This window comes from Myxine glutinosa, chromosome 13 (assembly GCF_964187855.1).
Source record: "Myxine glutinosa chromosome 13, kmMyxGlut1.1, whole genome shotgun sequence".
Lineage (NCBI taxonomy): Eukaryota > Metazoa > Chordata > Myxini > Myxiniformes > Myxinidae > Myxine > Myxine glutinosa.
Genome location: NC_136273.1, coordinates 23079803 through 23091447, shown reverse-complemented (window position 1 = coordinate 23091447; position 11645 = coordinate 23079803). Strand labels below are relative to the sequence as shown.

The following is an 11645-nucleotide window of genomic DNA, read 5'->3' as shown; positions in this document are numbered from 1 at the left end:
GCCCGTTAACTTGTTTGCGTTGGACAATGATGTTTAAATTAAGCGCCGAGGTCCAGGCGCCCTGGGGATGGAAACCAGGCCCCGGTCTCAGGGCGTGGAGTCCCAGATAAGCGTCCGTTTAGAATTCACCCTTATTGGGGAATTCCATTAAATGTCCGCCCGAGTGCGTTTCCACTGGTGAACCCGTGCCGCGCCAGTACCACCGATCCGGATCGCCATATTAGGGATACTATTAGTAGTAGTATTATCAAAGGCGGCCATTTTAGAGGGACGGCGAACACAGCGAGGCGCCGAGGGAGTCTGGGGGATCACATGGTGGGAAAGTGTGACCACGTGACGCGTGGTGCTCCGCGCGCAGGTAACCATTAACGATGCGGCGGATTTATTTAATTATCACGGGTCGCGCGCCCGATGATGACTCATGCTCTGCTCGAAACTCGCTCATGGCGAACTCGAGTTATTTGCGATGATCCGGAAACAGATAAACCTTTTGATGAGCGAACGCAATCAGATTAATTGCGCCGCCCATTGTGTTGGGACGCGCCTCGTCACCCCCCGCCCCCAGGTACCTCCCACCCCTCCGTACAAGACCCGTCGGTCCTCGCAATGAGTCAACCCCTCGGGGCGGTCCTTCATTGGCGGAGCTCGCGAGTTAAAAACGAAGAGTTTACCTCATACTCCGCTCCTCTCGTTCTGTCCCCGTTCCAGGAATCGCGGGACTCTTCCTTCCCAGGTGCCCGTGTCGGTCTCGGATCTTCGGTCGTGACCCCCCCCTCGCGACATGTACCAGGGTATCTCCATGAGCGCCAACAACGGCCCTCCGGGTTGTTACGCGCACGAACCCTCGGTCTCCTTCATGCACGGACCGGCGCCGCCCAGCGCGCCCGTGTACGTGCCGACCACGCGGGTCGCCCAGGTGTTGCCTCCGCTGCCGTACCTGCAGGCCGGCGGCGCTTCCCAGCACGGCGCCTCGTCCAACGGACACGGGATCTGGTCGCAAGCGGGGGCGGCGGACGTTGGGACTTACGCCGGACACCAGGCCATCTCCCCTCGCTTCTCGTACCCCTCGGGTCCCACCATCGCCGGGATCTCGGGTCGGGAGGCCTTCGGTGGACCCCTCGGCGCCGGCGCGTCGTCCCCGCACGGCCAGTACGCCAACTCGCTGTCCATCTCCCTCAACGGCACGTACACCAGTCCGTACACCACGGCGTACATGACCCCCGAGGTGGCCGCCGCCTGGTCCACGTCCGCGGCTCTGGACGGCTCCCTGGTGTCCGGTCTTCAGGGTCGCCCGAACCCTCTGACTGCTCGTCGACCCAGTCTCGGTAAGCGTTGCACCGGTCGCTTCGAACTAGTTAATATAAGTTAACGAAACCGATTTACAAACTGTACGTGGAATATCCGTAGTTAGTGATGGGATTCAATGGTTTGATCCATAATCTGCATAAATCTTGTAAAAATAAACGTCTTATAACCAGAGAATGTTTAAAGACCGGGTCTTGCCCCGCACTGGGTGGAGGGTCTTTCAGCGAAAGGATTATTTTAACGAAAACCAACCCCAATCCTAATGAAACCTAAAGCAACCCCAAACTTTGGAACAATTATGTCTCAGGTCACGACCCTTGGGCATATTGAGACCTTTACACCCCCCTTAAGATGTTTAATAATGGTCCAGGGTCTCTTGGTGGGAATGTCCACCATTCCTTACGAACAGTTAAAAAACCTTCGGATCCAAACACGCTGCGGGTTCCACGTCCCCACGACCCCCCCCCCCTCCTCCCCGGGGTTCATCACTCACCTTTTGCGAGACGTCTTTATGTTTCCCGCAGTTCGTTTACTTTTGGGACGTGAGCGGCGCGGAGAGACCCCCCTATGTCGCCCCCCACTTCCAAAAAACGACGCCCGTTTATTGAGACAACACCGCGTCAGATGTTCAAAGGGTCCGTAGACCGTACCCCCGACAAGTCGCATCCTCCAACTAAACAATTCGGGTCTCAAAAAGGGTCCACACGACGCGCATTTCACGTCGACCTCCGAACAGCTTGGGACCGAGGAGCCGTCGGGTGTTTAGTGGACCAAGTGGGTCGTGGGGGGGGGGGCAGGGGACCTAGGGGAGGCAGAGGGACCTAGGGGGGCGGGGGTCTCGGGGGACCGAGGGGGCTAAGACGATCGAGGAGCCGGCGGGTGTTTAGTTCACCAAGAGGGCTGGGGGGGACCATGGAGGGGGGAGGGGACCAAGGGAGTCTACACGGGGCGGCGAAAACACATACAAATGGTCGCGAAGTGTTTGGCAGGAAACGCACCCATTCTCTCCGGCATTGTATCATTTTTCCAGCTCTCCGATTTACAATGGTTTTTGGCGGAATTCGTTTTGTTTTTATTTTTCCCGGTACTCCGACACTTCATCTGTCGTCCCCTCTCGACACGTGGTCCCTTTCCTCGGCGTTCTCACATTGTGCTGAAAACTCCATCGCCCTGGTCGAGGTCCAAGGACGAGGACCGATCCGTGTCTCGTGTCTCCGTCCACCTCGACCTTTCACAACTTTCTAACCTTTTAATTAATATTATTTTTTTATAATTTAATCTGATTATTACAAACACAATAATTGTCTACATTATAATTCCCGGTTTTTTTTCCATACTTCTTGTGTTCGGTCAAGGACTAGTCGGTGACCACCCTCCAGCCACCTCCATTTCACATTCCATACCAAGGGAGTTCTGCAAGGAAATTGTTTAAAGAAACATAAAAATCCTTCACTGAAAGGGTTAATCGCGTAAAGGTGCAAGAAGTTGCCTTATTTATATAAACAACCTTGCAGGTGAGAGGCGACAGTTTAGAGGAACTCGATGACGAGTGCTGTACAGTAGTTTGTTCTCACTTTCTTGTGGAGTTAACCAGGGAAAGATTTTGTCCGAGTCTTTCACGAACCGGCTGCACAGGCCTGACGGTGCAGAAAGTTTGTGTTGACTTCAGGGTGCTCGTGGAGGACCTTGAGATAAATCATCTACCTACTCTTCTTTTGAATACTCCAACGTACACCAACGACCAATTGCGGCAGACGAGTCTTCCAGGTTAACGGGTCTTCCAGATCTTCCAGGTTAACGGGTCTTCCAGGTTAACGTCCATTCTGATGGACAGCATACACATCGATGCCTCGCCTTGCAGCTCGTGATTCAAACCTAGGCGAGACAGCTTAAAGGTGAGTGTGCATACCTTGAGGCCATCCCACCGGTCCGAGTGATGTAGTTACACAATTAGATCAATTTCTTTCTTTGAACGTCGATACACACACCGGTTTAAGCTGCTCTCACGTGACCTCAATCACCCATTCCCCACCTTTCTCCATCCCCGCTCGGCCTCCAAGTGGGATGTTGTAGTATATATATATATATATATATATCATATGTTTGTATTTTTAATTTTCTTTATTTGACCTTGGCAGTTTATCATTCTAGCACAAGGCCACGCGCTGTTTTTTTTTTTCGGCCTCCCGGGTACGGCGCGTTCAGCCAGGGCAGCGACAAAGAAACGCTTCAGTCCAAGGAATGGGTAAAATAAACTTTTACAGTACAGTACCTATGCTTTTGGCGCACCTGGGCTCGGTCCTCGAGCACGTCCGAGCTTGGCCCACGAGCACGACCCAGCTCAGACTGCGAGCACGCCCGAGCACGCCCGGGTTCGGTCCTCAAGCATGCCTGAGCTCGGTCCACGAGCACGCACGAGCTCGGACCTCAAGCATGCCCGAGCATGTCCGAGATTGGACCACGAGCACACCTTTGCTGGGTCCAAGAGCACTCCTGAACTGGGTCCTTGAGCATGCCCAAACACATCTGAGCTGTGTCCTTGAGCACTCCTGAACTGGGTCCTCGAGCATGTCCGAACTGAGTCCACAAGCATGTCTGAGCTGGGTCTGTCTTCGAGCATGCACGAGCTGGGTCCTTGAGCATGTCTGAGGTCGTCCAAACTGAGGCCACGAGCATGTCTGAGCTGGGTGCTCGAGCATGCACGAATTGTGTCCTCGAGCATGTCCGAGGTCGTCCAAACTGAGTCCACGAACATGTCTGAGCTGGGTCGTCGAGCATGCACGAGCTGGGTCCTCGAGCATGCACGGGCTGGATCCTCAAGTTCGTCCGAGCTCAGTCCTGAAATGCCGTAGCCCGAACCATAAAAATGATCTGCAAAAAATAAAATTACAAAATATTTTATTTTGAATGAACGCGAGACTGATGTAGTGATGTGACTATTGCCCTCCCCATAACTGTACATCTGACGGAGCTTCTTCATCGAACAGAAGACTTCCTTTGTACCACTTCACTCTCTTCCTCTTCCTACCTTGTCTCATGTAATGGGAATATTTGGGAATATCATGGGAATATTTAATAGGGCTGCACGTGCTGAAGTCCCCACAAGTACCGCTTCATTCTAGATCGCACAACGCCGCACGATGACAATGTCACAACCAAATGAGGTCGTGGGTAGAGCAGGTTTATCTTTACCGTACGTATACCTTTTGGATTTCTTGTGAAAGAGACAAACGTGTTAAGGCCTTGGATTTCCAACGGTGGCCTTGTGTTGTGAGTTTGTTGAACCGTCTAGCATGTTCTTACCGAAGAAACGTCGTATCAAAGATGCCTGAAAATTGACTTCAAAGATCAGAATGAGCAAAGAAAAGTTTAATTGGGGAGGAGGTAGGTGAGTGGTGTGGGCATTTCAAAGACAATAAGTTTAAAGCTCTCTAGTTTTACTAACAAATCTGTTGCCGTTTTTTTTTTTTGTTTACCAAGACGGATGGATTACTGTAACACCTGTGACTGTAACACCTGTAACACCTGTGACTATGAAAGACCAAATAGTCACTTTGGAGTCCATAATGGCACCTCTCTATAATTAATTGTTTCCCGTCTGATAGGATAGGATGGCGCTGAGGTCCTGCGTCTACCTCTGAGAAATCTAGCCTGGTTGGGAACTGCGGTCCAGCTATTCTCGTACCGGTGTTCCGCAGGCAGGCCGAGGCATCGGCCGTTGCCCGGATGAACGTTAACCCGGTGTCCCGTCTGCTTGCGGTGTCTTTCTCGGTGAACGTTAAATGTCCCGTGGTGTCTCTCCGAAGAGAAGCGAGTTCGGGTTCGGGTTAGGGTTAGGGTTAGGGTTAGGGTTAGGGTTAGGATTAGCTCGAACAAATTCCAAATTCCATCCCAAATCACATTCAGTCAAACGTCAGGTGGCCTTGTCCACAGGTTTAATGCCGATGGGCCTGGCCAGCCAGTTCGTGCTAAAATGCGACCACGAGAAGGTGGGAATAATTGGGGTGATCGTGGTGGCTTCCATCATTATTCCTTGCCTTCTATGCACCAAAACGCTTTAAATCTTTTTCATTTCATTCAAGAGCAGTCAGTACGATGTGTGACCATGATCCGTTTAGAAGTTTTATGCCGATGGGTTTATTTAACGGGTTTGTTCATTTACAAAGTTCCATTCTCATTATTCCTTCGCTCCCAAAGCCTTGCACATGGTACGGGCCTCTTTGTTTGAAAGCTGCGACGAATGCTTGGACATTGGATGAACAAAACACCAAGATAGATTAGAATTGTTTATACTTGGAGTCAAATGAACATCACTGTTTTTTTGGTGCTTCTTCTTCAAAAGAGAAACATCTCAAGTTTACATTATTGCGCAAAAAAAACAGAACAATTAGAGAGCGAGGATTAAACGAGGCCTTCGAGTTCTCATCGATGCCGCACGAGAATGATACTTTTTCATCGGTATTTACACCCGGAGCTCCAAATCCTTCGATTGCCATTGCTGTCCGTATTTGACCGAACTTTATAATGATTTCCACCTTCCCACAAAGCCTTTCTAAATGCTTGCATCGCCCGTGGAATATTAATGGTTTCCACCTTCCCAGAACATGCGACTAAAAATATGAGCCTCGACGAGCAGGTTCGCGGACCAGCACAGGTACTCTAGTTCCAGAATGAAACGGAAAATAGGTTTTCATCGATTTTGATGTGAAACTACAAGTACACCTGAACCTATTTATGGTTTTTTTGTTTGAGATGTACCATTGTACCTGTATGGCAATTGTTTTCCTTGTCTCGGGAGAGCCGGGGGGTCTAGGGGGACCGAGGCGTACAACAGAAGTGAAGGTGCGTTCTCGGTTTTACATTTGCTTCTACTTGAAACCAAAAGGGATGGCCTCCAGGTATGCACACTCCCCTCTGAGCCGTCCAGCCAAGGTTCAAATCTCGACACTGCTATAAACTGTCACCCTGGTGTTTCGCACGAGGGTGATACATTGTGCGCGTCGTCTATCGAATGGACGTTAAGCCGGAGAACCCGACTGCTAGCACCGGTCGGTGGTGGACGTTAGAGATCCCATGGCGTCCTTCATGAAGAGTAGGCGAGAGTTATTGCCGGAGCCTTGAACAAATTACAAATTCCTGCCACAGTCGACCATCGGGCCTGGCCAGCTGGATCCAGAACGACTTCGGCAAAAACCGTCGGCCCAACTATGTGCGAATAATCGGGCCACGAAGGAAGAAGAAATATCATCTGGGCAGTTTATGAAGCATTAAACGATTATATAAAACAAGTCTGTAAAAAAAACAAAAAACCACCGGGTTACCACGCGATGCTAAACGTCTCCATAAGGTACGGACGTCCGAGCAAATGAAGTTAGGCCTGTTTTGCTTTTTTTCAAGTTACTCAGCTTGTGCCGAGGATAAACTACTAACTAATTTATTGTGGACAAAGTTACCGTCACTATGTTATTTAGGGAGAAAGAAAAATAAGATTTTTGTTATTGCATGCTATTTGGATAACTTATAAAAAAAATTATTTTTTTAAAGTCAAATTAAGTGGTCTTTAAAATATTAAATTATATATTTATTTGTCTGATTATGATATATTCTTGATTTGTGTTATTTATGTCAGCGATTTGGACTTAAAATAAAATACGAAGTCGTAAATGGAGGAGCAAAATGCAGGATGAGGGGGTTTTGACTGAAACAGGTCAGGTCAGCTGATCCTCGACAGCGAGAAAAGGAGGTGTTTGGCAGGAATCTGGTGGGACCAAAACAAAATGATCTCTTATGGTGAAATTGCCAAAATCAAGACTATCTGCTCACCTTCACTCTTTAGTTCCTCTTTTCTCCCACCTCTGGAACAAACTCCCTCACTCTCTTCAATCCCACTCCTCCCTCCAGGTCTTTAAAACAGCTGTTCACCACCATCTCTTATCTTCCCCCATCCAAAACCTTTATCTTTTTTACCCCCGTTAATTCACCCCACATCCACTTTTTTGAAATTCCGACTTCTTTCCTGGAAGTCCTGGCAGTGTCCATCTGTTTTATACCCCTCCCACCCCCCCATGCCCCCTCTGCCCAAGGCCTCTCTCTCCACAGATCTCCTGATGTCCCTGTTGTTGTTGTGCATGTGTGCTTCCCTCTCTCCTCATTGTGTCACCCGCTCCCTTATCTTATGTTTTATGTGTCAGTTTGTTTTTATGTGATTAATGTTAGCTCTTACACGAGCCTCGATCGTGTACACAAAAAAAAATGGAAATGGGAGTTGATATGAGACAGCGGCAAGCTGAAACCTTCAAGCAGCACATGGAGGATCATGATTGGACAGACCCAGTAAGGCAATTCTACAGGCAGGAGGGACAAAAGAATGCAGGTGAGCAATAAGCCAGGACTTCTAGGGCATTACTGCGTGGACACTTTCATGCTGGTAGAGCCATGGATGGGTGACGGGGCAGGGTGAGCTAGACCGGTTGAGACTGTAAAGGACCGAAAGACCGCCAACCAGTGTACAGTGACAATGCTGAAGGCCTTATGCAACGGCCTTTTGATGGATGACACCAATGTTATTTGGAGCCTTGGCCTCCGCAACTTCCAGGAGCATGAGATGGGAGCATGTGTACCATCTCACATGGAAGTACCCACTTCATTGCCCTTCAAACAAATGATTCGTAAGCCGTCAGGAGTTGTGCAGACTAGCTTTAGCGACTAGCTTAGAGATTGATGTGGTATGCCAGTAGTAGGCATAGCTTATGATGAGGCACAGGAGTTCAAGGGACTGAACTTACAGATGTCGATCACACAAGCAGATACTGTAGTTAGTATGGTCTGACAGGCCTTATGGTGAGAAACTGAGGACATGAGACCGACCTTGGTTAAAAGTAATGTTCTCAGTATTGAACCGCTTTTTGATCTTTAAAAGGTCTGCTGTGAGGAATTCAGCCACCACCAAGCAGTCTGAGAGAACTATACGACATAACACTGAGTCATTTGCAAATCGGTAACGGAACAGACATCGACTATGAAAACCAAGAAGCGAATGCCTTGGGATGTGTCACTGTGTCAGCCTCCACAGGTAGAGGGTCGTTGAAAAGGAACCATCAAGAGCTGCAAACTGCTTGCAAGTATGGAGGTTGTTGTCCAACCCGACATAAACACAGCCTTTAAGGTCAGAGCCAGAGGGCTTGGCAAGAAGGGCCGTTGCAAAACTGTCAAAGGCATGGAATATGTCCAGAGACACGGCCCTGACCTCCTGTTTTTGATTCAGGACTTCGATCCATTGTTGCGAGAGGAGAAGCAGCACGTCCAGACTTGTGACTGGGGTAGAAACCAATCTGGTGATCGGGTGATTTGACTATTGGGGAAAGGGAATGATGATATCAATAGCAACTATGGATTCCATTTATATTTGCTCTCTTTGGAAGCAAGCTGACTGGTCTGTAGTTGAGGGGATCTACCTTTGCACCTTTCTTGGGGATGGCGATGTATATTTTGCCACCTTTCAAGCAGATAGGTGGCCCGAAGTGAAGGTCTTGCTGAAAAGGACAGAACGATGTCAGTTTGGTTGAGCATGTTTTGAGAACATGGGTACTGATGCGATCAGGGTCTGCCATCAGAGAGATGTCAAGGTCACCCAGAAACCTGATCTTCCCAGGTGGAGAAAATTCGTGTCCATGCGCCCATTGATAAGTTTGGACTATAAAGGTGCAGGAGGGATAGGTTGGGGGCTCTTGCTTTGGAAGGAAATACTGTGTCGTGTAATAAATCAGAGTCTGATATTGAACCATTTGTAGAGAGTGGAAGGAAATCGTACACCGGGGACGGCCTTTACCAAATGTCATGACGTCTCGGAAGATAAATAGGTCAGAGAATTTTGACCATTCTGAATTCTTTGATATGAGTTTGGTTTTGCATTCTGATCTTATTGGGGACCTAAGGTGTCCCTCACTTGGGTTTACTATGAAAGTCGAGGATTCGAGCTGTTTGGAAGCAATTGCCTCACCAGGAGCCTCCTTGTACTGAGGCCGAGAACACAGGATATGGACAGAATAGCTGCAGGTGGGACTGAATTGATCTGTGCATCAGAGAGAACAATCAGGTGTGAAACAATTCCCGAGGGGAATCAATATCAGGTTCTGAGGAGAGGATGGACCAGTCCAAGAATGCAATGTTTGATCAAAGACCTTGCTAGTTGGCCTGTGTTAGTTTGACGGACTCTACGGCACTTGGGCCATTCTCTGACTGCAGCCGAGATTGCAACCTTATTGATGAGAGAAGCCAGGTAAGGCTGAAGAGAAATGAGAGGGAAGATGAATCATCATCAAATCCAACAGAGAGGGTTATATATTTGTGGAGACCTGTTAGAAAATGTACTGATTGAGTCAGGCCTGCTAAAGGCCTAGGCAGCAGTATTGAGTCGATGTCGCATTTTTGATATCCGACCACCTGGAATGGTGGCACTTGAAGTGACCACATGCAAAGACAAGAATGTTGAGGTGGGTAGTTACCAACACATGCGTGTTAGAAGAAGAAAGTAAGACGTACAATATGGAGTCTCTGTAGGTGATAGCTTGGGGGTGCTACAGGTAGGTACCCCACATTGCAGACCCAGAGAATAGAGATTGTGGTGGATGTAGTTTCTGATGAAGGTAGTGATTCTATCACCAGGGCAGGAGGTGGGCCTTTTAAAGTGTAAGGGAGAAAGAAGAGATCATCGGCAGAAACAGATGCATAGCAATTGGGAATGTCCTTTTGAAAGGAATTTGTCTGTTCAGCAGAAAATACGAGTAACACAGAAGTAGCAGCAACCTGTAAATAAAAATTATAATGTTAGACCGGAAGAGCCTTCTGGTATTGGAGGCCCATACGGTTAGAGATGGAGACAAAATGGGTACTGGAGGAGTGGGAAGGGAGGAAATGAGCGATGAAGAGAATGACGGGGAATAGAAGGGGCAGCAGCAGAAGTTGTAGCCACACAATGCAAGCAATAAAAGAGGTACACAGAAATTTACAACAAAGAGAGACACACCTGCAGATAATTCAATGGAAGCGCCGCCTATTGGTCACAAGTGGCCGCTCACCGATGCAAGCACTACAACAGGCACACACCCTCATGTACACCGCCGTGCCATGCACGGAGAATCTTATTTGATAAATACATATTTGAAGGTCCAAAGTCGCAACGACAAAGTGGGTTTAAGTGATGTCAGCATATACATCAACTATATTCGACAAAAGTTTACTCACAAGTACTGTGGTTTAAAAGTAAACTATAACTTTCTAAGTAACCAGGCTTTCAGACTATGTAACTACTCGATCGATGTTCTTGAGAGGCGATGCTGACATCTTAATGCCAAACAGTCCCTTATGGAATCGTTTTACTTTCATCCGTTTAATTTGCCTTGTGAATAATCTTTTTTGAAAATACATGTAAAGGGATATCCACAAATTGGATATTTGAGGGTTGGGAGTGATGGTGGTCTTTCACTTAAACTTCCTTGGTCAAAATAATTGTTCGTGTTAAATCAATGATGTTAAAGCTCTATTTACGAGGAACTAGCAAGATTTCGGCATTCCCTTCTAATCCCCCCTAGGCCCGAGTAAGTACCTTTTTGTAGAATTGTATGATACTTGACACAAGACTTCACACTAAGGTTTCATATATTGTCAGAAAACACCACCAGGATCCCCTTCTCTCCCTTGGGCCTCTCCCTTTCACAAACTGCAGAGTGCAAAAACAATTACAGTTACACATGTTAAACAGATGAATTTTGAAATCTTGACGATAAACTTCTCTATTGAAGTTATTTGGACGGTTTTATCGGCCGCGTATACTGTGCGCACGAGGGATGTAGCGTGCACACTTATCCTGGAGGTAAATGTGTACACACCTCTAGGCTGTCTAGCCCGAGTTTGAATCCTGGCCTAGCTATAAACCGTCGTCCCGGTATTTTGCAAGCAGGGCAATTCATCGATGTGTGCCATCCCTATGATGGACCTGAAGGACCCGTCTGCCAATGTTGGACGAAAAGTTCCCAAAGTTTATTTCCCGATGAGTCGGCGAGTTATCCCCGGCACCCCAAACAAATTACAAATTTCCGGTCAGTGAAAGACTTGGCTCAAAAACGTTCCAAGGCAGACTCAACCAGAAGCTGTGGATAATCGGTGCTGCTAAAGTCGAAGTTGTAGATACCGAGCACACACATCTATTTCCGTTTCCTCTTCTTTACGCAATATGTTTCAGTAATAGACATCGCAGCTACGCCATGAGGGTTTTATGAAACGCCTATGCAGATTGATGAGGCCCTCTGGTGGTCCTTCGTCCCACGTCCCCCTTTTCACTG

The 11645-nt window shown here is 48.0% G+C and overlaps 1 protein-coding gene across 1 annotated transcript in view; it reads left to right on the top strand.

Annotated features, from left to right (window-relative positions):
• The first annotated feature begins 653 nt into the window (after positions 1-653).
• LOC137438700 (transcription factor GATA-4) overlaps positions 654-11645 on the top strand; it is a 33931-nt gene continuing 22939 nt past the window's right edge. The window contains exon 1 of the mRNA XM_068133962.2: positions 654-1325. Within this exon, the coding sequence (XP_067990063.1) occupies positions 782-1325 (544 nt within the window). The 5' untranslated portion in view covers positions 654-781. The remainder of the gene's footprint in view (positions 1326-11645) is intronic.